This window comes from Quercus suber, unplaced genomic scaffold (assembly GCF_002906115.3).
Source record: "Quercus suber isolate HL8 unplaced genomic scaffold, Cork oak 2.0 scaffold_73, whole genome shotgun sequence".
Lineage (NCBI taxonomy): Eukaryota > Viridiplantae > Streptophyta > Magnoliopsida > Fagales > Fagaceae > Quercus > Quercus suber.
The window spans coordinates 260413-287250 of record NW_027069538.1 but is presented as its reverse complement, the minus strand read 5'-3'; the positions used below and the strand labels follow the sequence as shown (position 1 = coordinate 287250).

General features: G+C 33.9%; 3 protein-coding genes across 3 annotated transcripts; 2 read left to right on the top strand and 1 right to left on the bottom strand.

Moving 5' to 3' along the window:
- Positions 1-612: 612 nt before the first annotated feature.
- On the bottom strand, positions 613-9767 carry LOC112025954 (uncharacterized). Its single transcript, XM_024058632.2, is given in 10 exon segments — positions 613-1506; positions 1602-1731; positions 1847-3555; positions 3804-3901; positions 3904-3940; positions 4229-4279; positions 6070-6198; positions 6450-6518; positions 7494-8893; positions 9414-9767. Coding segments are annotated over 8 exon segments (3435 nt in total). The 5' UTR covers positions 9592-9767; the 3' UTR covers positions 613-1506; positions 1602-1731; positions 1847-2082.
- A 2191-nt stretch (positions 9768-11958) lies between these two features.
- LOC112025963 (small ribosomal subunit protein bS16m/bS16c) lies at positions 11959-15977 on the top strand. The gene is made up of 3 exons (XM_024058642.2): positions 11959-12236; positions 12931-12976; positions 15153-15977. Exons 1-3 carry the CDS (start codon positions 12104-12106, stop codon positions 15397-15399), a joined length of 426 nt encoding a protein of 141 aa, XP_023914410.1. The 5' UTR covers positions 11959-12103; the 3' UTR covers positions 15400-15977.
- A 4911-nt stretch (positions 15978-20888) lies between these two features.
- On the top strand, positions 20889-24939 carry LOC112025958 (nucleosome assembly protein 1;2). The gene is made up of 12 exons (XM_065773316.1): positions 20889-21123; positions 21245-21288; positions 21479-21574; positions 22366-22458; positions 22968-23055; positions 23137-23198; positions 23285-23469; positions 23578-23755; positions 23848-23891; positions 24036-24243; positions 24352-24369; positions 24570-24939. The coding sequence occupies exons 1-12, from the start codon at positions 21078-21080 to the stop codon at positions 24636-24638; spliced, it is 1131 nt and encodes a 376-aa protein (XP_065629388.1). The 5' UTR covers positions 20889-21077; the 3' UTR covers positions 24639-24939.
- Positions 24940-26838: the final 1899 nt, after the last annotated feature.

Genomic DNA, 26838 nt, shown 5'->3' with positions numbered 1-26838 from the left:
TCGTAAACCCGCGCATTGCGCGTGATAATTTTTTTAAGTAAAATACAATTTTGGTCCCTAAACTTTGTAAAGATTTTTTTTTTTTAATTTAGAGATAAAAATAAGGGTGAATATAAACTACTATTCCATAATAATAGACTACTACTCTGACTTTTTATATATGGGCCCGCTGGAGTAACAATGATTACTGCAAAAATGGGGGCGCTAGGTTAATAGGAAAGGAAAATCACAGATCTTAGAACTAAATTCAAAGTGTTGAAAGGAAAATTATCAAAAAGTTACCGGTCCCACATTAAAAACAAATTTGAATGTAGCTGAAAATTTTTCAAGAATAAAGCAACGTTATGTTGATGTTGCTTTTTCTTCTTTTTGGCTTCTGTTGCTAAATTCTTCTTTTTCATTTTCATCTTTTAGGTAAATAACACAGCTCTTCATTGCATTACAAATACGATTACACAAATGCTGAAAAAGGTCAGCCCCAAGGGCAAGAAGGGCCTCCAGTATGCCCAGATTAAAGCCCAGGAACACCACACAGACCCACACTCTTTTAACATTTTAACCCAATTAATGCTTTTTTTTTTTTTTTGATAAGCAATTTAATGCCTTTTATCATTAAGGAAAGCAAATGGCAAATGCTCCTTCATTGTATATTCCGTAAATATATAGATAGATATTGGCTCACATGAATTGCAAGCATCAAAAAGCATGAATGACATACAATTCAATTCTCGGTACTACAGACTATATGGTACAAATCATAGTGAACTTTGTTACCCAAGTTGGAGACAACATTAAGATAGGGGGCTTTTTCTAGTCTTCATCAGATCCAAGGTTACTTGGATTATTAGTATGCAACAGTTTTCTTTGAAGACACTCGTGAAGTGATACACGTCTATTATTTTGGGTTTTCTGTTTGGTGATAGGAAATGCATGACAGAAGTAACCTACCAAAAATCATGTTCATATACCAAAGAAGAATATTCCTCCCAAAAGTTTTATTATGCTTTAAAATGAAGATTTTTTTTTTTTTTTTTTTAATTTTTGAATCACTAAAGGAGACTGCTTTGAGGAAACTAGACTGGTATTCCATCTTTCTATCATCTGATACAATGATATGGACATGTTACCCAGCATGGTCGAGCACTAAAATCATATACAGATCTTTCCTGCAGCATTGACACATTCCCATTTCAAAATTTACTCTGTAAATTTGAGCATTGGATCTTCAATTTGACACCATAAGTGAGAGATTGAGTAGGATTTTCTATTGATCTAACATACACCTATAATATTGGGAAGAGCAGACAAGTGCATTCGAAAAAGCAACCTGAATAAGCAACTGCAAAGGGCTCCACCCGAATGAGAGAAGGGGAACTTGCAAGGAACAGGCACCTAAAAGGTTGATTGATTATCAATATCCCATCAAGAGTTGGCAAGCAGCAAACACTTGAGAATCGATCTCAAGGTAAAAGTGAGTAATTTCCATAAAACCATTGCTACAATACTCTGTATCAATATGGCAGTAAAAAAGTTAGAATTGCTAGACGATGACATAATGACTAGCAAGGTTACAACTGAAAGAAGATAACTAGATCAATTACCTTGAACTCAACTTTAAGATGCTAGTCACATGCGATTGGCTTTTTGATAGAACCAGTTTATAGAATATACAAGAATAAAGTCAATCTGAAGCCCCTTTCAAAGCAAAGATCTCGTGCAATCATATTCCATCTGCAATTGGAATTCCCCCAAAAATATATATATATATATATATAGTTAGTCTTTTTCCCTGTTTAATGTCAGCAATCAATAGCAATAAAAACATTGATAGAAATGCAAATTCCACCTGATTTACAGCTTCTGAAAAGAAGCTGAAAGATACAACATTGTACCACTGAAGTACAAAAGAGAAGCCATAACAGCTTTAAAAGGAAAACCTTGATGCTGCTGTGTGTTACTCCAACTGTTCAGACACCACAGCCTCAGTCCCAACTTAGGGTTTGCCTACATGGAAACTTTCATGCCACTCATCTCCCTGTACATATATTCTTTGTTCAGCACCTGGGCTACCGTCTTTGCTCTTCACTGCTTGGTCTTACTAGCACCACCAGACAAGAAGTCCAAAATTTTTGAAGCTTTTGCCAAATCATTCTGGGAACTACTTTTATTTCTAATATTTGCCTTACCAACCTCGGCACTGACACCGAGAGCACCAACGGACCGATTCAGTCGCATTTCTGATCCATACTTTGCTGCAGATAGCATCAATGATAGCGCTTTCTGAGTTGATTTTGATGCATCTTTATAATTTACAGATGCTGAGTTGTCTGAAGATTGACCTGATGCAAGTGGAGAAGCAGGCAGCCTTGATGAGATTGCACTTGTGTTCTGAGATTTATCAGGTGCAGTTTGTCCCTGTAGAATAGCTCTATCAATACCTGTACTGCAACTGAAGGGAAAGCTGGCCTTCATCTTACTACTAGAATCATCTACTGAGGCTTTTCCAAAAGATAGAAAGTTCATTCCCTGTGGTGTAGTCAGAGGTTGAGTTTTCTTTACCATCTCATTCAAGTTTTGAATTGTCTTTGATGCACTTTGGCTTGCCTGGTTGCCAATTTTGATGCTAACATCATTATTTGGGGATAAACTATCGTGTTTCTGCAAATTTAAATGGTCTAACATTGTAAGTTTGGTACCACTGTCCCTGTTTGAATGCAAGCTGGCCACCTGTTTACTAATAGCATCGCCAAANGCACTTGTGTTCTGAGATTTATCAGGTTCAGTTTGTCCCTGTAGAATAGCTCTATCAATACCTGTACTGCAACTGAAGGGAAAGCTGGCCTTCATCTTACTACTAGAATCATCTACTGAGGCTTTTCCAAAAGATAGAAAGTTCATTCCCTGTGGTGTAGTCAGAGGTTGAGTTTTCTTTACCATCTCATTCAAGTTTTGAATTGTCTTTGATGCACTTTGGCTTGCCTGGTTGCCAATTTTGATGCTAACATCATTATTTGGGGATAAACTATCGTGTTTCTGCAAATTTAAATGGTCTAACATTGTAAGTTTGGTACCACTGTCCCTGTTTGAATGCAAGCTGGCCACCTGTTTACTAATAGCATCGTCCAAAGGAGCTTTGCCAAATGAGAGAAAATTTATTCCCTTGGGTACCACAGATGGTGAAGTTCTTGTTGGAATCACATTCATATTTTGAAGTGTGTCTGACGCACTTGGAACTGCCTTACTCCCAACTTTAGCTCCTCCATTCCTACTTGGAGAGGAGCTTCCTTGCTTAAGCATGCTTGAATTAACCACTGAAGATTTCCCAGCAGTGAAAATGCTAATTCCTTTGGGTGCAAGCGCAGGTGGTTTCACCAGAGTCTTCACATTCGAATGACAATGTGCTCCCATGGAAGCAGGCAAGACATCAACATTCTTCAACGAACTGCCTGTGACATTCAGTTGCTTACTAATATTTGTATTACCTGGGAAGGGTGGAGACTTCATTTCAGGTTTGCAATCATTTGAAGCAGCTGCAGAATCTTCCTTTGTTGGTATCTGAGATGACAGTAACCAATGGAAAAGTCACACAACTTCTTAAGCATTAATCTTAAACTTATCAAAAAGAATCCGAATAATTGGGGAAAATATTTCATTGCCTATTTACTTATTTGTTCCGTTTGCTTGGGGAAAAAATAGTATTTAATACAAATTTAATATACTGTGCTGAATTCATGAATAAAAATGCTACTCTATTTCAAAATATTAAAAGACCTCAAAAGACATAGCAAAGGAGAAGAAGGCACCTTGTGTGAAAACATACAATCATTGCCTCTGCTACAGAAACCTTTCACAAATTTGTCACAGGGATACTTGGAAAGCTGATGATCATACGGACAGTCATCCCTTTTATGCATGAGTGACGTGCAAAATGACAGCAGGGCTGCAATAACAGAATGGAAAATAAAGGATCTGTCAAGCCTGCAAGAGATGTTACTAAAGTAGCACATATTTGCTTTTTACTACACATTCACAATTGGACCATTGAGTTAGAATGAAATAGCAGATGCTTAGCCAATGGTAATTACCAATACCAAACTGCTAATTAAATGCTTCGATTACAACCATAGCTACTCAGCCTAGAGTAATCCGCAAACACTTCATGAAACAATTAACTGAGGTAGAATGCAGGTATGAGCATCTCAAGAAAGCATAAGCCAAAAGAATATACCATGGATTTTGTCAAAGGTACTGTATCATGTGAAAATTTGCACTCGTCACCCTGTGAAACAAGAAGGATAAATGATTGTATGAGTTATATGGCTAGAGTAAGAAAATCCACAGGCAGTAGATCATCTATTACCAAAGAAATACAATAACTTTATATGACCCCACCCCCCCCCCCACACACACCAAACCCCCCCCCCCCAAGAAAAAAAAAAAGACACAAAAGAAAAAAAAAAAAGAAAGAAAGCGCAGAAGGTTCAATATTAGATTTAAATGACCCAAAAAGCAACAAGATTTCCTTGCTAGCCAAGAGTTCAGCAGCCAGAGAATTATACTTCCTTATGACCTTGTAAATAACTAGCCTCTTGCTTGCATTGAAACAAAAGCAAAACTGGAGATACAGAAACAAAAGGCAGGCCAGAATTTAAAGCATGGAAACTAGCAAAATCATCATCTCCCCCGGCAATTTGAATTTGATCTGGAACAGAAAGAAATGGACAAAATCTTGTTTTTTTTTAGCAAGATAGTGTGTTGTTATTGCCAAAAGAAATGACAAGTACATGATTCAATGAAACCAATCATATAAGAATACTAGATTTATAAAATAATCAACTTTCATATACTTCCTTAAAATGTTGCAAGGGGAGGGTGCCTAAGAGCTTATAAACACATAGTTAAGCTTATATTTAATCCATGTGGGACACTAGCATCATAACATACCACCACGCTCTGCAGCCGACATCTATGACAGCTCACTCTAGCGACACTGACCCTGTGGTAGCCCTTTCTCTTTTTGGAGGCTCTCCTCACCTATCAGTAATTTTAATCTAGCCCCTAGGTCACCCCCTCTGAGATCTGATTACAAAGTTGCAACTTATTCGATCCCATACTCAATGAACTACACCCATTACTCGGGAGTGGTGGTTGGTTGGTTTTGATACCAAATGTTACAAACCCATGGATAAAACTCACCCTTGAAAACTGGCTTACAAAGGAAAGGTACCCAAGAGCTTATAAACACATAGTTAAGCTTATATTTAATCCATATGGAACACTAAGATCATAACATAGAAATCCATTTTAATTCCTAGTTTGATTTGCTTGATAGATGTAGTATTTATAATTCTTAGTTCTGTTTTGTTCTCGTGCCTACCTTAGTACATGTCCAGTGTGCTTTGGCCCTTTCATATTAATTTTCTATCAATGAAGTTTATTAGTTATCAAAAAAAAAAAAAAAAAAATTTACAAGTCAATTGTATTTTTATGTTTTAGGTCCTAGTAGTTTATTAGGTTATTAGTATTTTAATATTTGGAAGCAACATTATTTTTGCAATAAGGTAATTAGGGATTTCTACGCCAATTAGAACCAGGGTTTACTTTTCCTATATATAAAACTATTGTACTCCTTTTTGAAGATGATCTAAAAATGATTTTGATGAGCGGAAGTTTCCTTTTGGTTTTTTTGGTTTGGTGCTGACTCTAGCCAACCCTAGGTGCAGACTCCTAGTGGTTTTCCCTTCGCTTGGTAGTGACTCCAAGTAAGCCTAGATGTTGACTCCTAGGTTTCTATCCTTTTATTTCCTATTGTTTAATTTTATTGTTGCAAAGTTCTGGTTATCCTGTGTCAACATATAAGCAATTTCTGCTCATCCACACACATTACAGATGATTCTTGCAATTGCAGAAGTAACTGATAAAAAACAAAATTCTAAGTGACTATGTTTTAAACATCAGAATGCAGCTTTGGCCTTTGCTGCATTGCAAGGATAATGTAAAACTTCAGAGCAGTTTACTACTCAATATAAAGATTGAACAAGAAAAATATGATAGAGAACACTGTACAACCTGTTGGCACCGTCCCTTGAGATAATGGTGACAAAATGTTATTTTTTTTGGTGTCGCTACTGGATGAATTTTCAACCTTTTGACACCAAGTGCTCTGTTCTTTTCTGCTCGTCTCTTTCGATCTTTTTGCTGCATAATACAATTGTCATAAAAAAATTGATCAAAAATTTAAAAGCAGACAGAATTATATTCTCAATGTACTTAGTAAACTTCGTATTAAAGAAAATGTGTAAATTAATCTTGTTGAACACTGTGGAGTAACACTAAGTTGATACAGTCTAAATTTTATTTGCAATAATGAGCAATCAATTAGCTTCACAAAAGAACACACAAAATGCATTCAAGCAATAGAGGAAAAAAAAAGAGACATATAATAACACCTTTTTCTTTGTTTTCTTTTCTTCAGAAGAAGGGCCCCGCTTTTTCTTATTATGAGAACTAGCATCTTGCTGCAGATGAAAAACATCAAATCACATTACATGTGAACAAACACCATAATTATTAAACTCTAAACATTTCTGAAAAGAGTGATGAAGAAAGAATGAGCATTGTACACTTGCATGTGTATCCGTATGAAAAAATTTGTGTGCTTGAGAGAGAGAGGTTTTAGAATCAACTGTTCTGGTATTAAGGCTTATGGTTAAAACTTACAACAAAACATCCAAAAAAAAAAAGACTTATGGCAAAATGCACAAGTAGAATCACTTTTTATTTTTTATTTTTTATTTTTTTAAAATAAGAGGTCAGGGCTTGCTATGATGTCAAGTGCCTTTCACCAAATGCGATAGGTCATAGGTTCGAGTCCAGGGATCAGCCAAAAAAAAAACTAGGGGCAAAGCTACCTACCAATCCCCTCTACCAAACCCCGCAAAAGTGGAAACTTTGTGCATTGGGTATGACCTGAGCAAGATCATATCCCGTTGCCCACAACGAGATGAACAGTAGAGTTTTAAATATTAACCATGATTAATTCCAATTTTTGCAATAGGAAAAAAATGCAACTTCATCAATGCTCAAGAACATGCTTATGTAAATAAAAATCTATACGTTATGATGCAAAGTTCCCTCTTCCACCACATGTAAAATACTTGACAAAAGGAGACAACTATTTTTCTTTTCTATCTCTTTAAAAAAAAAAAAAAAAAAATCCAAGTCATTCAGTTAAAGTAACTCTGTTATGCAAATAAAAATAGTCTCTAGAGAATTAATATAGCATATCAATATTGGATGACCAAAATTTTTTTTGACATGCAAGTTCAAACTACAAACATGGGGCACCACCACAGAGTATGCCACTGCCACTAGGCTATCACTTGAACCCCAATATTAATCGACAAAAACATTAAAGATTCGCATGAGGAAGTGCAAAATCAACTTGTAGTTGTATGTGAAATGAAAAAAAGAAATGGAAATCAAAATCATACCTTGTCAGTAGATGTGATTCCATGGGAACTGGTTGTGTTTATAGGATGAGCTGGTGGATTAACAATGCCCTCTTTGGCCCCACTGCCTTTCTTTTTTATTTTTTCCTCCTTTAGCAAAAGGTCGTGGCTATCTGTCTTTTTAGCATTCAATGACTTTTTGTGAACAACCATTTTAGGTCTAAGTGCCATGTTGTTTCTATCATTTTCTTTGGGTTCAACTTCCCTACTATCATTAGCCTCATCAAGTGTGTCCACTGAGGAAGTGAACCCAAAACTTGTTTTACTTGCTACATTCACCTCACCACAATGGAAACTTTTTTTCTCAATTACATCTAGAGATACTTGCACCTCATCTACTTTCTTCTTCTCTGACACTATAGCATCTTCTAAAAACATATACGATGATTTATCATCTTTTCCATCATCACCAGAAATTTCTCCTTCTTCAATGTCTCCACCTAGAGTCATATGATTAGGAAAATTCAATGAGTCACCACTACAGACTGATTTCTCCAATTCCTTCTCATTTGGATGAGTTTCCAACTCCATTTGCAATGCACTAGCCTTTGGCAAGGGACTTTTTTCTTCCATACTCTCACTTGGTTTCAAAGGTTCACAGATCATATCTTTATCTAAAGACAAGTCAGAGGCTTCGGAAATCTTTTGACTAGAGCATTCTCCCTTCTCAATTTCAGCATTCTCAGTGATAGGAATAGTGGAATTCATTGCACAGCTATAAGGAACCAATTTCTTCACTTCCATGTCTGCATGATGCATCTCATGCTCTATGCCCAACAAATTAGCCTTCAATGACAAGCTGTTTTCTTCCCCATTTTCTCTTTGATATTGAACTTCACCAATCTCAGTCTTGTCTAATAACATGTCAGAATGCTTAGAATTCCTCTGAGCAGTCCCAGCTTTCTCCATAACAAATTCTTGACCATCAATATGTTCTTCGGGGTTATTCATTGGGACAACTTTATCACCGCCACTTTGGTTCTTGTCTAAAGATCTCGTAAAAGGATTATCACTAATTTCATGGACAGGTTCCATATTGCCATTTACAATATTCTCTAACTCATCCATTAAAATTCGTTCCTTATCAAACCTTTTATCTTGGAGGCCAACATCTTCAGTCCTCTCACCGAGCATCATGTCCATCTGTTTTAGCAAATCCTCATTTTCTTCTACGGCCATTATTCTCTCTATCTCATGTATCACCATGTCTTGTGCATCACTAAACCCTTTGTCTTGGACACCAACAGCTTCGAAACTCTCATTAGATACAGTCTCTTTCTGAATTGCCAAATTACTAGGCTCCACTCTATCAGGTCCAACCAATTCAACACTCTCACACATTTCATTCCCAGTTGCTTTCCCCACTTCATCATTGCCAAAATCTTCAAATAAAATAAATAAAATCAACAAAAAAACAAGAATAGCAATACAAAGACTAAGATTTTCCAGCTAAACAATAAATTTAGTGATACAACAATTTTCAAAAACTTTTTTCACAACTGCTGACGTGACCAGTTATGATTGGTGCATAATAAAAAATAAAATAAAAAAAGTTGACTGGGATAAGTCCATATAAAAATGATGTTACATCAATCACAACTAGCATCGCTCATAGCTTAAACTAATATTTTCCCAATCAAATCGTCTACTCTTGATATTAATCATTATGACTCTTGCTTTTTCGATTTCCAAACTATAAAAATGGAACACCTTTGCCAAACACTTGAATAGGCTTAAATTTTTTATATAATTTCTGTGTGTGATTAAGCACCGTTTACTAAACAATTTGGAATTAATTGACTTGGCTAACTAACAAAATCAATCCTTAACTAAAGCAAATTCACATTTCCAAAACCAAAAAAAATAAGAAAAGCATGGGAATTAAAGACTAAGTTATAGTACCTGGATTTTGCTCCTGAGGTACAACTTGATCAGCGAGAGAACACTGAGATTTGTCGTAGCAATGTGAGAGAATCCGAACTAAGGTGTAGTAAGTTTCGCTCTTGAGATGTGACCGGCGGCGAGTGAAAGATAACGGAGTTTCCGAAGGTTTTGAGCTTTCGGTTTCTACTTTCTCCATTGTCAAAACAAAAACCCTGGGTTTTTCCAAAAGATTAGGGAAGCGGTGCCGTTTTCTAAAAACCTTCAATCTTCTCCATATGAATTTACTATTGTCTTCTAAGAAAGATAGATAGAGAGAGAGAGAAGCGAAGGAAAGAGACGGTTCAGGGAGCCTATGAGGCTATGAGGGTTAGAAGTTAGAACACCACCGCCAATTATATTTTCGCTAAATTACAAATTATACTGCTAATTTTGACTTATTTTTAAATTCAGTCTGTCAATATATTTATTTTTCATTTCAGTCCTTTAAAAATTTTAAACTTCTTTTTGTTTCCCAATTTAATCCTTCCTCCAACCCGTTTCTTTAAATTCACCAAAATGACATTGTTTTGGTCCTTTTGGAAAATGAAAAGTAATATAACTAACGACAAAATTTGACGGAATTAGATGAAATCACTATATTGAAAGAAAGTAAAACTTAAAAAATAAAAAACAGGTTCAAGTTAGAAGAAATTTTTTATAATTAAGCTTTTTTTTATTTTAATTCATAGTTTTGGCATTTTCATTTCATTTCCGTTAATGAAAAGAAAATTTGTGTTTTTTTTTTTTTGGTTGAAAATCTTTGACACAATAATACATCTCTTTTCTTTGGGGAAGTTTACACGTTTTCTTACAAATAATAAGAATTGACTCATGTCCTTATGTTTTTTGCATAGATTCTATCTTACTTAATCTTTCCTATTTTTATGTCCTTTCACTCTAAGTATCTATTCGGATCTGGCTATTGCGGTTTTTTTTTTTTTTTTTTTTTTTGCAGCACGCATTTCAAGGGAACAAACGACTATTGTTCATGCTATTGTTCATAAATAGTAGCCGTATATTTTTAACTTTTCAGCAACTTTTCATCACACATGTAGGTCCATGCACTATTTATAGGACCCACAAATTTTATTTTTTAGCAACTTTTTCATTAAAAATTGGTCCCACGGCACTATTCACACATTTAAAAATTATTTTGTTATAGTGTTTTCAAATTTCAGTTTTCAGTTTCAGCAAAATAAGTTCTATTCAAACAGACCCTAAATTATTTCAGATAACGAAAAGAAAAATGATGCTCTTTTTCGATATTGTTGAAATTTTAACCATGTAAATCCCACTTTCAACACAATAATACTTGTGGGGCATTTTTTGCTTCAAGGCCAAGGACTAGACCAATTAGAGTCTAGACAATTTTTGCTCTTGTCCCACATTGTAAATAAAGTCTCCATCTTCATGCCATATAAGGGATGACCAATGGTGATAGAGTATCACTAGTTTGGTTAACCTTTTATTGTGGGGGCATTTTTTGCTTCAAGGCCAAGGACTAGACCAATTGGAGCCTAAGCAATTTTTGCTCTTGTCCCACATTGGAAAGAAAGCTTCCTTCTTCATGCTATGTAAGGGATGACTAATGGTGATAGAATACCACTAGTTTGGTTAAAGGGGCATCTTTTGCTTCAAGGCCAAGGGCTAGACCAATTGGAGCCTAGGCAATTTTTGCTTTTATCCCACATTGGAAAAAAAGCCTCCATCTTCATGCTATATAAGGGATGACCAATGGTGATAGAATACCACAATAGCAAAAATTGCCTAGGCTCCAATTGGTCTAGCCCTTGGCCTTGAAGCAAAAAATGCCCCCACAATACTTATTATCCTTAATGGCCCATATCATCATGTATAAGATGGTATGTTACTAGTTTTATTGCCATTAATCACCCCAATGAGCAAATTTGATATTAAGCCAAACCTTGATAGTAATCTTTGCAATTTATTATTAACAATCAAAATTATGTGTGTAAATATATATTTCGATAGCTACAAATCTACAACCATGGAGAGGGAGAATTTGAATTTTGGATCTCTTTGAACATTAGGGACACTTTTGGTAAATTGAATGAAGATTGTGTTAAGAATAATAATTTTTATTATTAGAAATAAAAAATGTTGTAAATTGTAATGAAATAATTACTCATATTCATAAGTTTGGTTGTTGGGCAATAAGGTTTGAGGAATAGTGATTGATTTGTAGAGAGAAATGTGTGTTTTTATTTTTTAATAAATAAATAATTATAATTTAAAAAAAATAATAATCTAAAACTTTAGGGATGAAATTGAAAATGAAACAACAGCCTAAAAAATGTAAGTATGTGTGGATGTAAAACTCTCTTTTAGAAACTTGAATCTCAACTCTTGCTTCTCATATTTCATAAGCATTTATACTTTTACCATCAACTTAAAGATGTGCAGTGAGAGGTATACAGAGGGGTTTTTATTTTTTTTGATAGAACAGAGGCGTTATTATTTAACGCTATTTAGGATTTAGCCTTAAATTTATTAACACTAACGGCCATAAATAAATAAATAAAAAACCCAGAACCCTAGCGTAAATAAAAGGTAGTCTAAGACTTTAGGCTTGGCTCGTGTGTTATATTCAGGGGAAAAGAAAAAAGCTTGGGTTGTGCGGTAATTGTGAGAAATAGAGGTGAGAGAAAATGGTGGTGAGGATCCGATTGTCCCGGTTCGGGTGCAAAAACAAACCGTTTTACCGGGTCATGGCCGCCGACAGTAGATCTCCTCGCGATGGCAAGCATCTCGAAGTCTTAGGCTACTACAATCCCTTACCAGGTTCTCTCTCTCTCCCTCCGTAGTGAACTTTCTACTTGATTGCTATTTTTGTTCTTTATGATGCTTTCAATGGAAATGAATATTCTTGCAAATCTTATTTCCTTTTGGAATGTCATACGCATAGTCATATGGCTTTCGATGCGTTTGGCTGCTGAGTAAATTTGGGAACACGAAAGAGATCGAAATGTTTATGTTAGGCTTAGTGAGAAAGGAAAAAGAGAAAAAGTAAAATTTGACGTTTCGAAATTTTATTTTTCTGTGGGTTTAGATGTCTAATTAAACGCTTGCAATGGTTGCAGAAACAACAAAATGGCTATGTTAGTATCATTTTTGTGATAATTCGATAGTTACAACAATGTGTGGAGGGGGGATTTAAACTATGGACATTTTCGTTAGAAACACCGGCGGTGCCAATTGAGCTACAAGGCTCTTAGCACTCTGGCAAAATTTCGTTGCCCCATTGACTACTGTCCGGTTGCCAAGAAATTGTTTGAGTTGGAAAATAATTATAATTATAATGTTGAATCTTATTCCCTCGAATATCTTTCAAACAATTACATTAAGGGACAAAAGAAATGGACAAGATCAACTTGGTTTTTTTTTTTTTTTTTTCAATCCATATCATTGGCAACCAAAGGGAGGATTATGATTTGTTTTTTAACTAATTGTTTGCTATATGTGTGCATTTATGTAGGCCAAGATGGTGGCAAAAGAATGGGTCTTAATTTTGAACGAGTGAAGTAAGTAATTTCCTTAAATTTAGTGTTTTCTTTTCTTACTTTCAATTCATACGTTTTGAATTCTCAGCAAAAAGTTTCATTTGAAGATATTAGCTTAGTCGTTGGTCAGAAATAGAAACTTTCATTTCATTCCTTTTCCTTTTAATGTATTCAAAATTAATTGTTTTTAGCTCCCCCTCCCTCCCACCCTGACTTTCGAACTACAAAGGAAGGCTATAGTGTCAAGGTTAATCTTTTAAGTTTTATTTTTCATTTTAGAACTGGGATACTGCATGCGTGCATGTGGATGTGGCTACCTTGTAAGCCCCCAAAGTTTGGAGCCTTACAATAGAGAAATTTGTATACTATAAAATATACATTCTTAGGGCATGTTTGGTACATTATAATGATGATTACTTGGAAGATGTAATGGAATAACTATTCCAATGCATCTATTTCGTACGAACACTGAATCTGTAATCCATAGTTTGGTATAACATGATTTGATGATATTCTTAGGAATAGCTATTCCTTATTTTAAAGAATAGATATTCTTAGGAATGACTATTTGTTGTAAGGAAAATCAACAAAAAAACTACATGATGATTACAATGTTCCTGAATCTATTCCTGCAACTACCAAAATTTACATATGATAGCAATTTATACCTATTTCTTTACATGATCAAATAAGGGTCTTAATTGTCAATTTATATGCCCATTCCCATCCCCTCTTCTCCCTTATTAATTTTTAAAACATCCAAAGGGAGGGGTATCCATTCTGCTCTCCCTTAATTAACTTTTATAACATCCAAACAATTGGAAGGGTAACCATTCCCCTCCCTCTTCTTTACTTCCCCCTCATTCTCTCTACTCTTCTATGCCTCCAAACTTCCAAACACATTGTTAGAGGGGAGGAGACAAAGGGAGAATGGTAGAATGTAGAAGTAGGTCAAGGTAACAGCATATTTGGGAGGCAAACCTAGTCCATACAGTGAGGCCACCAAAGTAGGGTAATTGGGTGGGAAAACCATTGTACCTTTGCTATGTGTTGGTGGGCCCAGCCAAATGCAGGGATGGGTTGAGGAGAAAAACCTTTCCAAGAAACCCTAGTCGTCGAACAGGGAGCAGCGTGTGTGTGAAGGAGTGGTGGAGGAAGATAATTGAATTGAGATCATGAAGGATCAATGGGGTTGAATTGTAGAAGATAATTGAATTGGATCATGAAGGATCAATAGGGTTACAATCAGTCATGTTACTATGGCTGTTGGCTTTAACTAGAAATTCAGTGGAACACTGTTTTGAAGATGGCTATTTCTGGTAAATAATATAGTTTTTTTACTTCTTACCCTCTTAGTTTTAGGAATATTGGCAAGGAAAAGTTGGTCATCATGGTAATATTGTTATCTGGATGGCTGTCCTTCATTGTTTGATGTGGTGCATTTGGCGGAGAGAAACAACCAAGTTTTGAAGATTCTGAAAGGACAATAGTCGACTTAAAACTTTTCTTCTTTAAAGCACTATCGGATTGGATGTCTATCATAAGAAGCCATTCTATTTATTCGGTTTATGATTTGATGGATACTTGTAATTTGTGTATTTGACTGTTTTGGTCCCTTGTTGTATACTTCTGTATACTTGGGTTACTCCTTTTTATGACTTTGAATAAAATTTTCTTTACTTATAAAAAAAAATAAAAAAAAAAAAAAAAGCTTTTAAAGTTTTAATTAATTTAACAAGATCTAAAATTTAAAACTTCCAGCTGAGGAAGCTTGAACCCTACAATTTTAGGTTACTTTATTGTTGTTTGTATGTTAAACCTTGGCTGCTTTGAAGTGTAAGCCATACGTGCATTATTTTGATGTTTAAAAGTTGAAACTACTCTCTTTTGAATATTGTTGATATATTCTGTAGTTTGTATCGGCACTGAAGGGTTTAACAACACCTTTTTATGTGCCTTTGCATTCTTGCATGATTTAGAGTTGTAGGATTTATTATACTTGGTTGAATAAACTCAGGAAAATAGACAATGCAGCATTGTGGTTTTGTTGACTTTCTATAAGTTTGAGAATAGGGAAAACTTTTCTATTTGCATAAGGTTTCCAAGTCATTGCTCCTATTGGTGTTTTTATGTTGAATGTGAAAAGGATCCCTCGTATCTAATTTATTTTTACTAATTTAACCCTCACTGTCTGCAGATATTGGCTTTCTGTTGGGGCGCAACCCTCAGAACCTGTGCAGCGCGTTCTTTTTCGAGCAGGCTTACTACCTCCACCCCCCATGATGGCAATGGGACGTAAAGGTGGACCACGTGACACACGTCCCATTGATCCTATGACTGGTCGCATCTTGACCCCAGAGAAACCAGCTAATGCTGACCAGTCAAATGACTCTAAGGGTGAAGAAGACGGTGAAGACGACGACGACGACGCAAGTACCTCATGAAACTCTTCATTGCAATTTTTAAGATCTTATTTTTGTTTCTTTAATCTCTTTTTAGGGGGTGCGGGTATCAAGAATTTTTGTTTCTACTTGGACATCCCCCAGAATGACAGTGTGGTCTTGCACTCTTGCTTAACTTTGGACAACAAGTCTCATCTTTTCTGGGAAGGCTGCAAGTTGTGTGGTGATATTAGTACTTTTAACTCCACGACACCACATTAGGCGTATCAAGTGTCATGTAATGGCTACAGTGTCAAAAGTTCCTAAAGAAAACGACTGTACTAAATGTTGTGCAAGCTGCTGCACTGAACATTGAATCTTTTTTAAGGGAATGCTTTAGCAACCCCTCCCCAAAACCACCAACACCACTTGGATTTATTATTTTGTGTAACATGTTGCATACAACATCTCTCTTATGTTGGGTTGAACCCTACAAATGTGAGACCCACCTCCATATGAGAGGGATATTGCATACAACGATTACACATGATACCACTTTCATGACCAGGGTGAGGGGAGGATGTAAACAAGACATGTAAAAATGTTAGTCAATTATGATTCTACTACTTGGTGATGAACTAGATTATGGGCTTCCTTCCTTTCACCTAGTTAGGCAAAGTGATGAATCAATGCCACCTGAAATAGCTTAGAATAGAACCAATTCAATATAGTGATAACCCCCGGTGGACAATTGCTCTTAATAATTGAATTTTTTTTGGCTAATTTCTGTGATTAGTATTGTGAGCAGTGGAAACTTGGAAAAAAGTGGGAGCATTAATGGATCATCCTCTTCAATCCTCAGACATCTTTTGTCCAAATTGTTTACAAAATGTCAGCAGTATTATTCCCGCTAATGGTCTGCACAAAGTCTTAATATAGCGTGAACAAATCTAGAGCAGTTTCACAAATTATTCTCTCTTTGTTCAACTGGTGAAATGTGATGAACTAAAGTGATCCTTGTTCAAGTTATTGCATATATGTAAAGCCAAATGGCAACAAATGTTATTTTACCCTCTCTTTTCTTTGGCAATCTTGAATTTAATGCATTATAGAATACTCACGTTAGTCAACGTATAATAACATAAGTGGACAATCTTGCATATCCAACTCCAAAAATTACCTACATCAAACTATGCAAATTTGTTTTTTAGTACTTCTTTACTCCTATACACAAAGGGAAAGAGATTTAAGAGAGTAATAAAAATTTGATAAATAAATAATATTTTAATGAAATATAGTGTAAAATAGATAATTTAATGTGACAATTTTTGAAAAGTGATTGTATAAAATAGAATAAATAAGTTCTTATACTAAAAACAATAGACGTGAATTTTTTCATGATGTGGTGTAAATGCTCTTACATGTTTATAAAACATGGAATAAGTGCTCTTTTGGTTCTAATTTTCTAAATTTGTTTTTACTTTTACTCAGCTTATTCTAAATAAATAAATAAATAAACCAAAAAATAGACCATCCCAAACTCACACTAAAGAACAGAATTTTGGAAAGTTTTTTAGCTACTACGTGTTAACTATTTATATGTAATTTTAGTCGCATGATTTATAAAATGATTTTTTTTTTTATTGTTTAGAACTGATAATCATGTGACTTAGATGATTTAATTAATCATTATATTTTTTGAAAATGTACATGCCATTATGACATTATTAAAAAAAATTCACATAAAATTATCAATAAAAATGTACTCTTTTAATGTCTTATTATGAAAACTTTTTTTTTTGAGAAACTTAGTATGAAAACTTTGTCCCACACTAAATGCGCTATTTTAATGTCCATGACGTTATGATATTATTATTAACAAAAATCCACAGAAAACGATCAATAATAGACCACCCAGGTATACTTTATTTTGGGACCCGAATACAGCCAATGCTCACCAATAAAGCATGTGTTTGATGCTGGCTAAGGAATCAATGATTCAGTGTGTGTACAAGATTTTCTTTTAGGCTTCATTTGGTAGCCGATGATGAAAGATGTAACCAAAAAAAAAAAAAATTCTTAATAAAAGATGCTACTCAAAACTTAATCATGGATTGGATATCCCATGTGAATGCTTTTGATTGTTTACAAAAACAAAGTGCAACATATAGCTGTCAATTTGCTAGAATTGGTCGTGCTAAATAAATTTCTTCCCTATGAGCACTGTTTAAGAAATATTTATAACATCAAACATATGAAGAAAATGCAATCATCACATTAGAATTCATACCAAAACACTTCGTGTATTGAATTCAATGCTTTGCGATCATATTTCCATGTTACCCAAACTAACTCAAACCAATATCGTGTTTGATGAAAACAATCCTTTTCTTTTTTTTTTGGAAAGAAATCAAGGACTTGAAAGTGGTGAGAGAAAAAAATCATTCCTAATGTGTCCTCAAAGTTATATGAGAGGATCATCTAAATTTGTTTTTAGGATGTGTTTGGGATCTGCTTATTTTGCTGAAACTAAAAACTTTTTACTGAAAATACTGTAGTTAAAGGTAAAAGTTAGCTGAAATAATATAGTGTGACCCATGAATAGTATCAAAAAGTATAGTGAGACTCATGAATAATAGCAAAAATAAGTTGAATAGTAAAATAAGTTGACAAAAATAATTTTTGTCAAATAATGGAAGAGGAAACATTTCAGTGTGAAAATTTAATATTCTTTTTTTATAGGATATCTATTGTTATTAATCTAAAGATGTAATACATGTTAACATAAAAATTAAATTGACATAAAAAAAGAAAAAAAAACATGAACATGAAATTAATCTAAAGATGTACTTCATGTTACAATATTTAAAATTGATTATCATTTATAATCTAAATAAAAACGAGGTTTTTTTTTTTTTTTTTTTTGAATTCAAACTTTGACTTTTTATTAACCTCATATTATTTTGCTACATAAGTTTTAGAAGTCTTCCAATTTTACACGTCTTTATTCATTATGTATTGTTTAATAGAGTTTAAAATTTATTCTATATTTAAATACTCCATTAAAATCTTGCCACAATTAAAATAAATTATTATTATTATTAACTACCAGAGTTGTTAAATTTCATATTTAGACAATAAATAAAAATATGCTAATAACTACCATAATTATCAAATTTAATATTTAGAAGAAAAAAAAAACTAAAATAGAGAAAAAAAAAGATAATGTTTTGATGAACTTTCCTTTGTATGAGTTACTAACTAGTTTGACATAATAAGATATTTAAATGACATACAATTATGTATATAGTTGAATTCATGAAAATTTGATTTTTTACCATAAATTGAACGATTGATATCTTGTATTGAAATGGAAAGCATGCAAACCCTATAGATTATAATAAGTCTATAATATATCATCTATATAAAACTGAAGATGTTTAACTTTTGGTTGCAATCATAATATTTTACTGCATAACTTATTTTATTATTATATTTTTACACTTCATTTGATTCAATAGAACCCTTGTGTGAAGATAGTTTTCTGCATTTTTCTAGTGTTTGGTGACATTAAAAAAAAAAAAAAAGAGTTAAAGGAAAATTATTTTTGGTCAACATAAAAAAAAAAAGAAAGTATGACTTATTTTTTAGAGATTATTTTTCACCAATGTTTTTTTTGGAAAAAACTCTATCTCACGATAAGTTAAATAAGAGAAATTAAAAGATTGTTTTATAATTCCTTTAAGGTTGCTATTAAACATAGAAAAATGAGGTATCTTTATTAAAAATATTTTTTTGGAAAACTATTGATTTTCTAAAAAATATTAGCCTCGAAGAAAAATCGATTTTAAATTATTTTCTATATCTAAACCTTCCATAAAAATATCTACTTAATTATAATAAAAAACTACCATAATTACCGATCAATAACTACCATAATTTATAAAATTTATATTTAGACAATAAATGAATAAATAAAAGACTATTACTAATTGTCATTGTTATCAAATTTCATATTCAAACAAAAAATATTTAAATTTTAAAACCTTTTCATTCATTGACGGATTACAAACCAGTTTGCCAATATATGCCTTGAAATGCATAACATCTATCTCTTGGAGTCATATTAAGGCTCCATTTATTTCGATTGAAACACATTGTGTAAAGATAGTTTTTCGTATTTGGTAACATTAGAAAAAATAAAGTCAAATAAAAACTATATTTAGTTAACATAAAAAATATGACTTATTTTTAAAAATTGTTTTCCACTATTTTTTTTTTTTGGAAAATTTTTTATCTCACAGTAAGCTAAATAAAGGAAGTTAGGAGATTTTTTTCAATTCATTTAAAGTTACTACCAAATATAGAAAAATGAAATAGTTTTATAGAAAATACTTTTTAGAAAAGATTTATTTTCTAAAAAATATTATTACCGAAACAAACGGTGTGTAAGTAAGGTGTATTCCTCTCTTAAAAAAATATAGTATTAAGTAAGGTGTGAATACAAATTGAAGAAAGGACTTTTAGCTAAGACTTATATTTAGTTTATTAATGCGTTTAATACCGAGAATTATTCTTTTGTATCCGTTATATGTAACCCAAATATTTTGAGATATTTTACTTAGTTTTTTTAGAAATAAACTAGCTATTATTATTTTTGTCTCATATTATGTAAATAAACTACTAAAAATAAGTAATTCTCAAATAGACATGCATGAGATACCACTTGTTTAATTGAGTCCTCTAACTCTACTCTCATTTAATTGAGTCCTCAAAGTACATATTTAAATTTAAATGCATTTTTTTTTAAGAAATTGGACAAAGAGCTTCATTGAATAAAATATTTTTATTAATTTTATAGATTTTTTTTCATGTGAGAAAGAAAAAATTTTAATAACAGATTTTTAATGAAATTTGAGGAAAAATTTGAATTGAATAAATTTGAAACTTAAATTACTCAAATTGAATGAAAGTAAAGTTATAGAATTTAAATAAATTTTAATCAAATTTAGAAAGTATATTTTACATTTTAACCTTTTAAAAAAAAAAAAACCGTAACTTATTTTTTTAATCGAAGGTAATTAAATAAAAAATAAAAAAATAAAAAAAGTGCCCCCCTTGTAATAAAGCGCCTAGGTGTTTGGTTTAAGAAAAGAAGGGCTGGGGAGCGAGGATTTAAGGAGGGCCGCGTTTTAAAAGCCCTCTTTCTCAGAGTCTGATTACCATTACCACTTCGCCTCTTTCTAGGGTTTTAGCCTTCTTCTTCTTCCTTCTTCTTCTTCTTTCTTCTCCGTCTCTCTCTCACATATTTTTCAGCAAAAAAAGTAGGGAAAAAATTCACAATGAGCAACGACAAGGACAACTTCAACATGTCCGATCTCAACGCCGGTACCTTCGAATTCTCCAAAACCTTAATCTCTCTCTCTCTCTCTCTCTCTCATTGTTTTTCGAATCATCTGTGATTTTTTTAATCGAAGGTAATTAAAAAAAAATAAATAAATAAAAAAAGTGCCCCCCTTGTAATAAAGCGCCTAGGTGTTTGGTTTAAGAAAAGAAGGGCTGGGGAGCAAGGATTTAAGGAGGGCCGCGTTTTAAAAGCCCTCTTTCTCAGAGTCTGATTACCATTACCACTTCGCCTCTTTCTAGGGTTTTAGCCTTCTTCTTCTTCCTTCTTCTTCTTCTTTCTTCTCCGTCTCTCTCTCACATATTTTTCAGCAAAAAAAGTAGGGAAAAAATTCACAATGAGCAACGACAAGGACAACTTCAACATGTCCGATCTCAACGCCGGTACCTTCGAATTCTCCAAAACCTTAATCTCTCTCTCTCTCTCTCTCTCTCTCATTGTTTTTCGAATCATCTGTGATAATGTGTTATTATTTTCTTTGATTTTTGTTTTTTGTATGCGAAGCTCTCAACTTGGAGGATCGAGCAGACCTCGTCAATGCTCTTAAGGTTAGTAGCATTCCTTCATTTTATCTGTTTGGAAGCTGAGAAAACCCGAAGGAAAACAACTGGGGAATGAAAAGAACATTCGATTGTTTTGGCAACCAAACAGAGTATTAGCTTCTTTTTTTCTTTTTTTTTTTTGGGAAATCATATCTTTTGCGGTTTAGGGTTTTGATATTGTGGTGTTTGTGTGCAGAATAAGATTCAGTCTCTGGCTGGACAGCACTCCGATGTGCTCGAGAATCTTACTCCGAAAGTCAGGAAACGTGTCGAGTTTCTCAAAGAGATCCAGGCACGTCTATGTCTATTTCAATGTGCTTTAATGTTATATTGTTTATTGAAAAGTATGCGTCTATTGTATTAAATGGCGCGCAATAAGATCTAGTTGTCGTGTATATGCAACTCATTCTTTAAGCTTGATTTCCGACTTCAATTTATACTTTAAAATATACATATAAACAAGGAAGTCTGATGATCCCATGGTTTGTGTGTTAGGGGCATATTTAGTATTCGCACGATATGAACTTGCTGCAAGTTTGTTACAAAATTGCAAACTTGTGCAGAATGTTAAAGGATCATTGGACACCATCTTTGGATTTAGGATAATTTTCTACGCAGGAAAAATCTAAGTCCAGCTTGGTTTTCATTTTCTGAGTTTCAACCTACTTGATTTGAAACAACTTTGATTAAGCCAAGTGTGCGTTTAGAATGGCATTTTGCTGATTTGCTGAAAGTGGGTAAAAGTACAGTTAGACCTACAAAAAGTGATGCCTTAAAAATTTGTACACAGGCAAATAAGTTAATAGGATACCATCAAAATGTTAATCCAAATGCTCCTTAAGTATTCCGGTGATTCTCTATATGGAGATCTTGTTGCTCTTTCAGATAACAGTCTTGTGTGTTTAAAACCGTTAAAGAGTTTAACCTGTTGCTTTCTAACTCCATGCTTTGCATTTTGCTTATTATTGTTATTTCGTAAATTGTAAAATAGAATTTTTGGGAGATACTTTCATTGCGTTTTCATCTTCTTGATTTGTTCTTATTTTCAAATTCAGACTATTTAAACTTTTCATTAATTTACAGAGCCAACATGATGAATTAGAGGCAAAATTTTTCGAGGAGAGAGCAGCTCTTGAAGCCAAATATCAAAAGTTGTACCAACCACTATACACCAAGGTATCATATTCTGCATTAAGGATGAGAGTTGATTATGCTGTGTCTGTGTTACTCATACATAGTGCATGTTTTTTCTTCTCCCGTCATCTTTTAAGTATATGTCATTCCTAGTGCACTAAGCTCCCACTTTTGCGGGGTTTGGGAGAGGTTATAGAAGGCAACCTTACCCCTAATATTTTGGGAGGTTGATTCCGGGATAAGTATATGTATTGTGAAAAATTGAAGAAAGTATTTGAAAGATATTTTAGTGTTGCATTATGCACTTACAATTTGTTGCTTTCTCGTTAAAGACATATCCCACTACTAGTTAGTGTGGTACTCCTCGAAGGCCTAAAGTTAGGTGCCTAAGTTACATGCCTCCAGGCTATTGAACCCAGCATTGTGGTGCCTCTTGCTTTTCTTTTACCATGCTTACTGTGTTTGAATGCCGGCATCTTTTTAACTATTTTGAAATTATTTAATTAGTGTCGATCTCTTTACCTATTTATTTATGTACTAAACTCTTGCAGCGTTATGAGATTGTAAATGGTGTTGTTGAAGCTGAAGGAGTTGCAGATGAAGCAAAAACGGAAGAAGAAGAAGATAAAGCTGCTGAAGGTACCTTTATTTGTAGTACCCGAGAATTCTATTTGGTGGAATTCATTTGTAGCTTGATATTGAAGTAATTTTTTCATGCAGAGAAAGGAGTGCCTGATTTCTGGCTGACTGCAATGAAAAATAATGAGGTGCTAGCTGATGAGGTCAGTCTTGTGTATAATAATTTTGTATACTTGGTGCCTCTGTAAGAGTGTATGTCACATTTTGTTCCTTTTTCCTATGCAATCAGATTTCTGAGCGTGATGAAGGAGCTCTGAAACATCTCAAAGATATTAAGTGGACTAGGATAGATAATCCAAAGGGGTTCAAGCTCGAGTTCTTTTTTGAGACCAATACTTATTTCAAGAACGCTGTCTTGACAAAGACATATCACATGATTGATGAAGATGAACCTATTCTAGAGAAAGCAATTGGGTAACTTTGGATACTATCTTCCTATCACCTGAAAATTCCTCTCATTTTATAGGTATATCATCTGACTGGCTTGTACACAGTATTTGATTGGTACTTGGTGCCTTGCAGGACTGAAATTGAATGGTATCCAGGAAAATGCTTGACGCAGAAGCTTCTTAAGAAGAAGCCTAAGAAGGGATCGAAGAATGCCAAGCCAATTACTAAAACTGAAAGTTGTGAAAGCTTCTTCAACTTTTTCAATCCACCTCAAGTCCCTGAGGATGATGAAGATATTGATGAAGATGCTGTATGACCTAGATCACAACAGTTTTTTGAGAAATAATTGATGATTATTGACTGCATATTATGTGATTTAGTTTATTTTTAATCCTCTTGCAGGCTGAGGAGCTCCAAAATCAAATGGAACAAGATTATGACATTGGGTGAGTATTATACATTTTCTGTTGTCAATGGGCAGATTTATTAAGTTACAATTCTGTTAAAGCTCTGTCTATACTATTGAACTGAAACCCTGATTCCTAGTAGCATGATGAAGCATGTTGTAATTTCATGATAATGCTGTGTAGGTCAACTATTAGAGATAAGATCATTCCCCATGCTGTGTCATGGTTTACCGGGGAGGCTATTCAGGAAGACGAGTTTGGAGACATAGAGGATGATGATGAAGAAGATGATGTTGAAGAGGAGGATGATGATGAAGAGGAGGATGATGAAGAAGAAGAAGATGACGACGACGACGAAGAAGATGAAGAGGAATCCAAGCCTAAAAAGAAGGTGGGTATTCTATTGATGTGGCCAGGTTTTATTCTATTTATTGTTTATTTTGTTTTTAAAACTGATGCTAATCATTATTTGTCATATTGTTTTGGGATGTTGCTGCAGTCATCAGCCGGACACAAGGTGTGTTACCTCTTTTCCTGTTTCCTTCATTTCCATTACAGATTACCTCTCCCCCTGGCCCCCTTTTTTTCATCTGTCCTTTCTTTTTCCCTCAGAAAAGAATATATCTTATCCAAAATGATCTTATCATTCATTTCTCTAGTTAATTGTTTTTAATTTATTTGGAATGTCCTGATCACTTGTGGTGTTATAATCTGTAGAAGAGTGGAAGAACACAAGCTGCAGATGGTCAGTCGGGTGAGCGGCCTCCAGAATGCAAGCAACAGTAAAATAGTAGAGTTTGTTGTAGCAGGAGATGTTAAATGCATGAGAGTTGTCCTGGGGTCACTGCAATGTTGATTGAGAAGGGATTGTTGGGCAGTTTTGGATGGTTCTTATTACTTTTCATATTTTTTTCCCTCTATGGTGAATGATTTGAGTCTTTTTCCTCCTCATCCTTGTTGGTTTGAAGAGACTGGTTTTATAGTGAGAAATGGGCTGTGATTTGTTGATGCATGTTGGGGTTATCTGAATGTCAATGTATCCAGAAACTCTTCTACTATATCTATGTTTTATCAGTCCCTTTTTTTATGATTGCTTGTGTTCTCTTGAATGGTTCATCCTGTTATTAGAGCAGTCATCACTGTCAACATTCTGCAACGGTTGTGTGATCGATGATTATTGACCTTTGGATGGTTGACTAGCTTAGCAACTCAATGATGGTGAAATTATTTGTGGGTGCAATCCTATATTTCTCATGCATGAGGGGGAGGGAGGGGGAGTAGTGTAGAATTGGCCCAAAATTGTTTTACTTTTAGCTAATTCTATTCTACTATTCTCGAATCTCTACTCCCTCTCCCTCCACTCTCAATCCAAACGGGCCATTAGTTTATAGGGTATGCCCATAATAACCTAGAGCATTTTGTAGCACTTCCCTCCCTAGTGTTGAGCAGCGTGTCCCACAGGAAAATTCTCATTAGCTTTACCTAGAAGGGGAATAAAAAAAATTGGTGAAGTAGGTATATGGCATGGTGCGGTGAAAGTGACGACATTATATGTAAATGTTGTAGCCTATAGTCTGATGAGGGTTGCAATTTGACGAACTATTCCATGTTATTAGGGTTATATAATCTTTTGCTTAATCTGCATTCCTAATTTCATTTGTAACTAGGGTTATATAATTTTTTGCTTAGTCTGCATTCCAAATGTCGATGTTATTAGGGTTATATAATCTTTTGCTTAGTCTGCATTCCTAATTTCATTTGTAACGTAACTACTAAAGAGACTTAGTAGTATTTTGCTAGGTCTAATTTTTTTTTTTTCCTATTTCTTCTTCCCTGCCAAATTTACATTTCCGAACTTACTATAATAAGCAAAGAACTTACTGGGGATCGGATCTAAATTCATGCTATTTTCTTTATTAGTTGTAGATTCTACCAATCCAAGCTCAAACCTGATAAATAGCTTCCTAAATTAGATCCACTGGCAGCTCGGAACAATTAGAGCATGTCTTTTTTTTCCTGGTTATCGCGTGGCCTGTTTCCATGATGTTTTCTGACAGGTCAATGGACCCACAGCAACAATATAAAGTTATTCGTATGATGAGTGAGAACATCATATAAATATTCTCAATCAATCATATTCCGATAAAGTTAATTTTTTCTTCAGTGGAAAATTTCAAACATCATATTCACGTAATAAATCAGCCTCTAAATACAGAATGCAGCACCCAATCTATTTTCAATCACATATGCTATATTTTATACTCATCCCCAAGTGTCTAAATTTATACTATCGGAGGGTACTTGGCCAGCACTACTCCAATGTCATTACTCTCTAGTACACAGTTTTGCTGTAGGACACAATTGGTTTTCCATCATGTTAGATAAGGAATTTGACTTACGATATTTGGCATCATCATATGTGATTAGTGGACTTAAAACCACCTAATAAATTAATGTTTGAAATGTATTTTTGTAATTAATGACAAATCCGTTTATAAGCTTCATGTAGTAAAAAAAAAAGATAAGTGGTCTAAAGTAATACATCAGTTAGTTAGTGAGTGAGTCTTCGGTTTATAAGTCTCGCTAGTACTTTTAAAGGTTAGGCCATTTTGTAAGTGTTAGTGTTGTAACTCTTGTCTTCCCACTCCCTCCTTTCCCATTCTCTATGTCTTTTGTCTATATTATCTCAAGAAAAAAAAAAGTAGTAAAAAGTGTAGTACCTCTAACATTACTCTTTGACAATAATTATAGGGAGATACTAACATTACTCTTTGACAATAATTATAGGGTCATCAGAGGCTGTCAAACTTTCAAATAATCTCATTACCTACATTAACCATAACCTAACTCTAGTGACAAGTTGTTTCACAATATTTCTAGTTGCTGACATAATTTATTGTGATTGTCACATGATAAAAGTGGTATTAATTTTTTTTTTTTGAGAAACTTAAAAGTGATATTAACAGTGCATCAATTTAAAAATGAG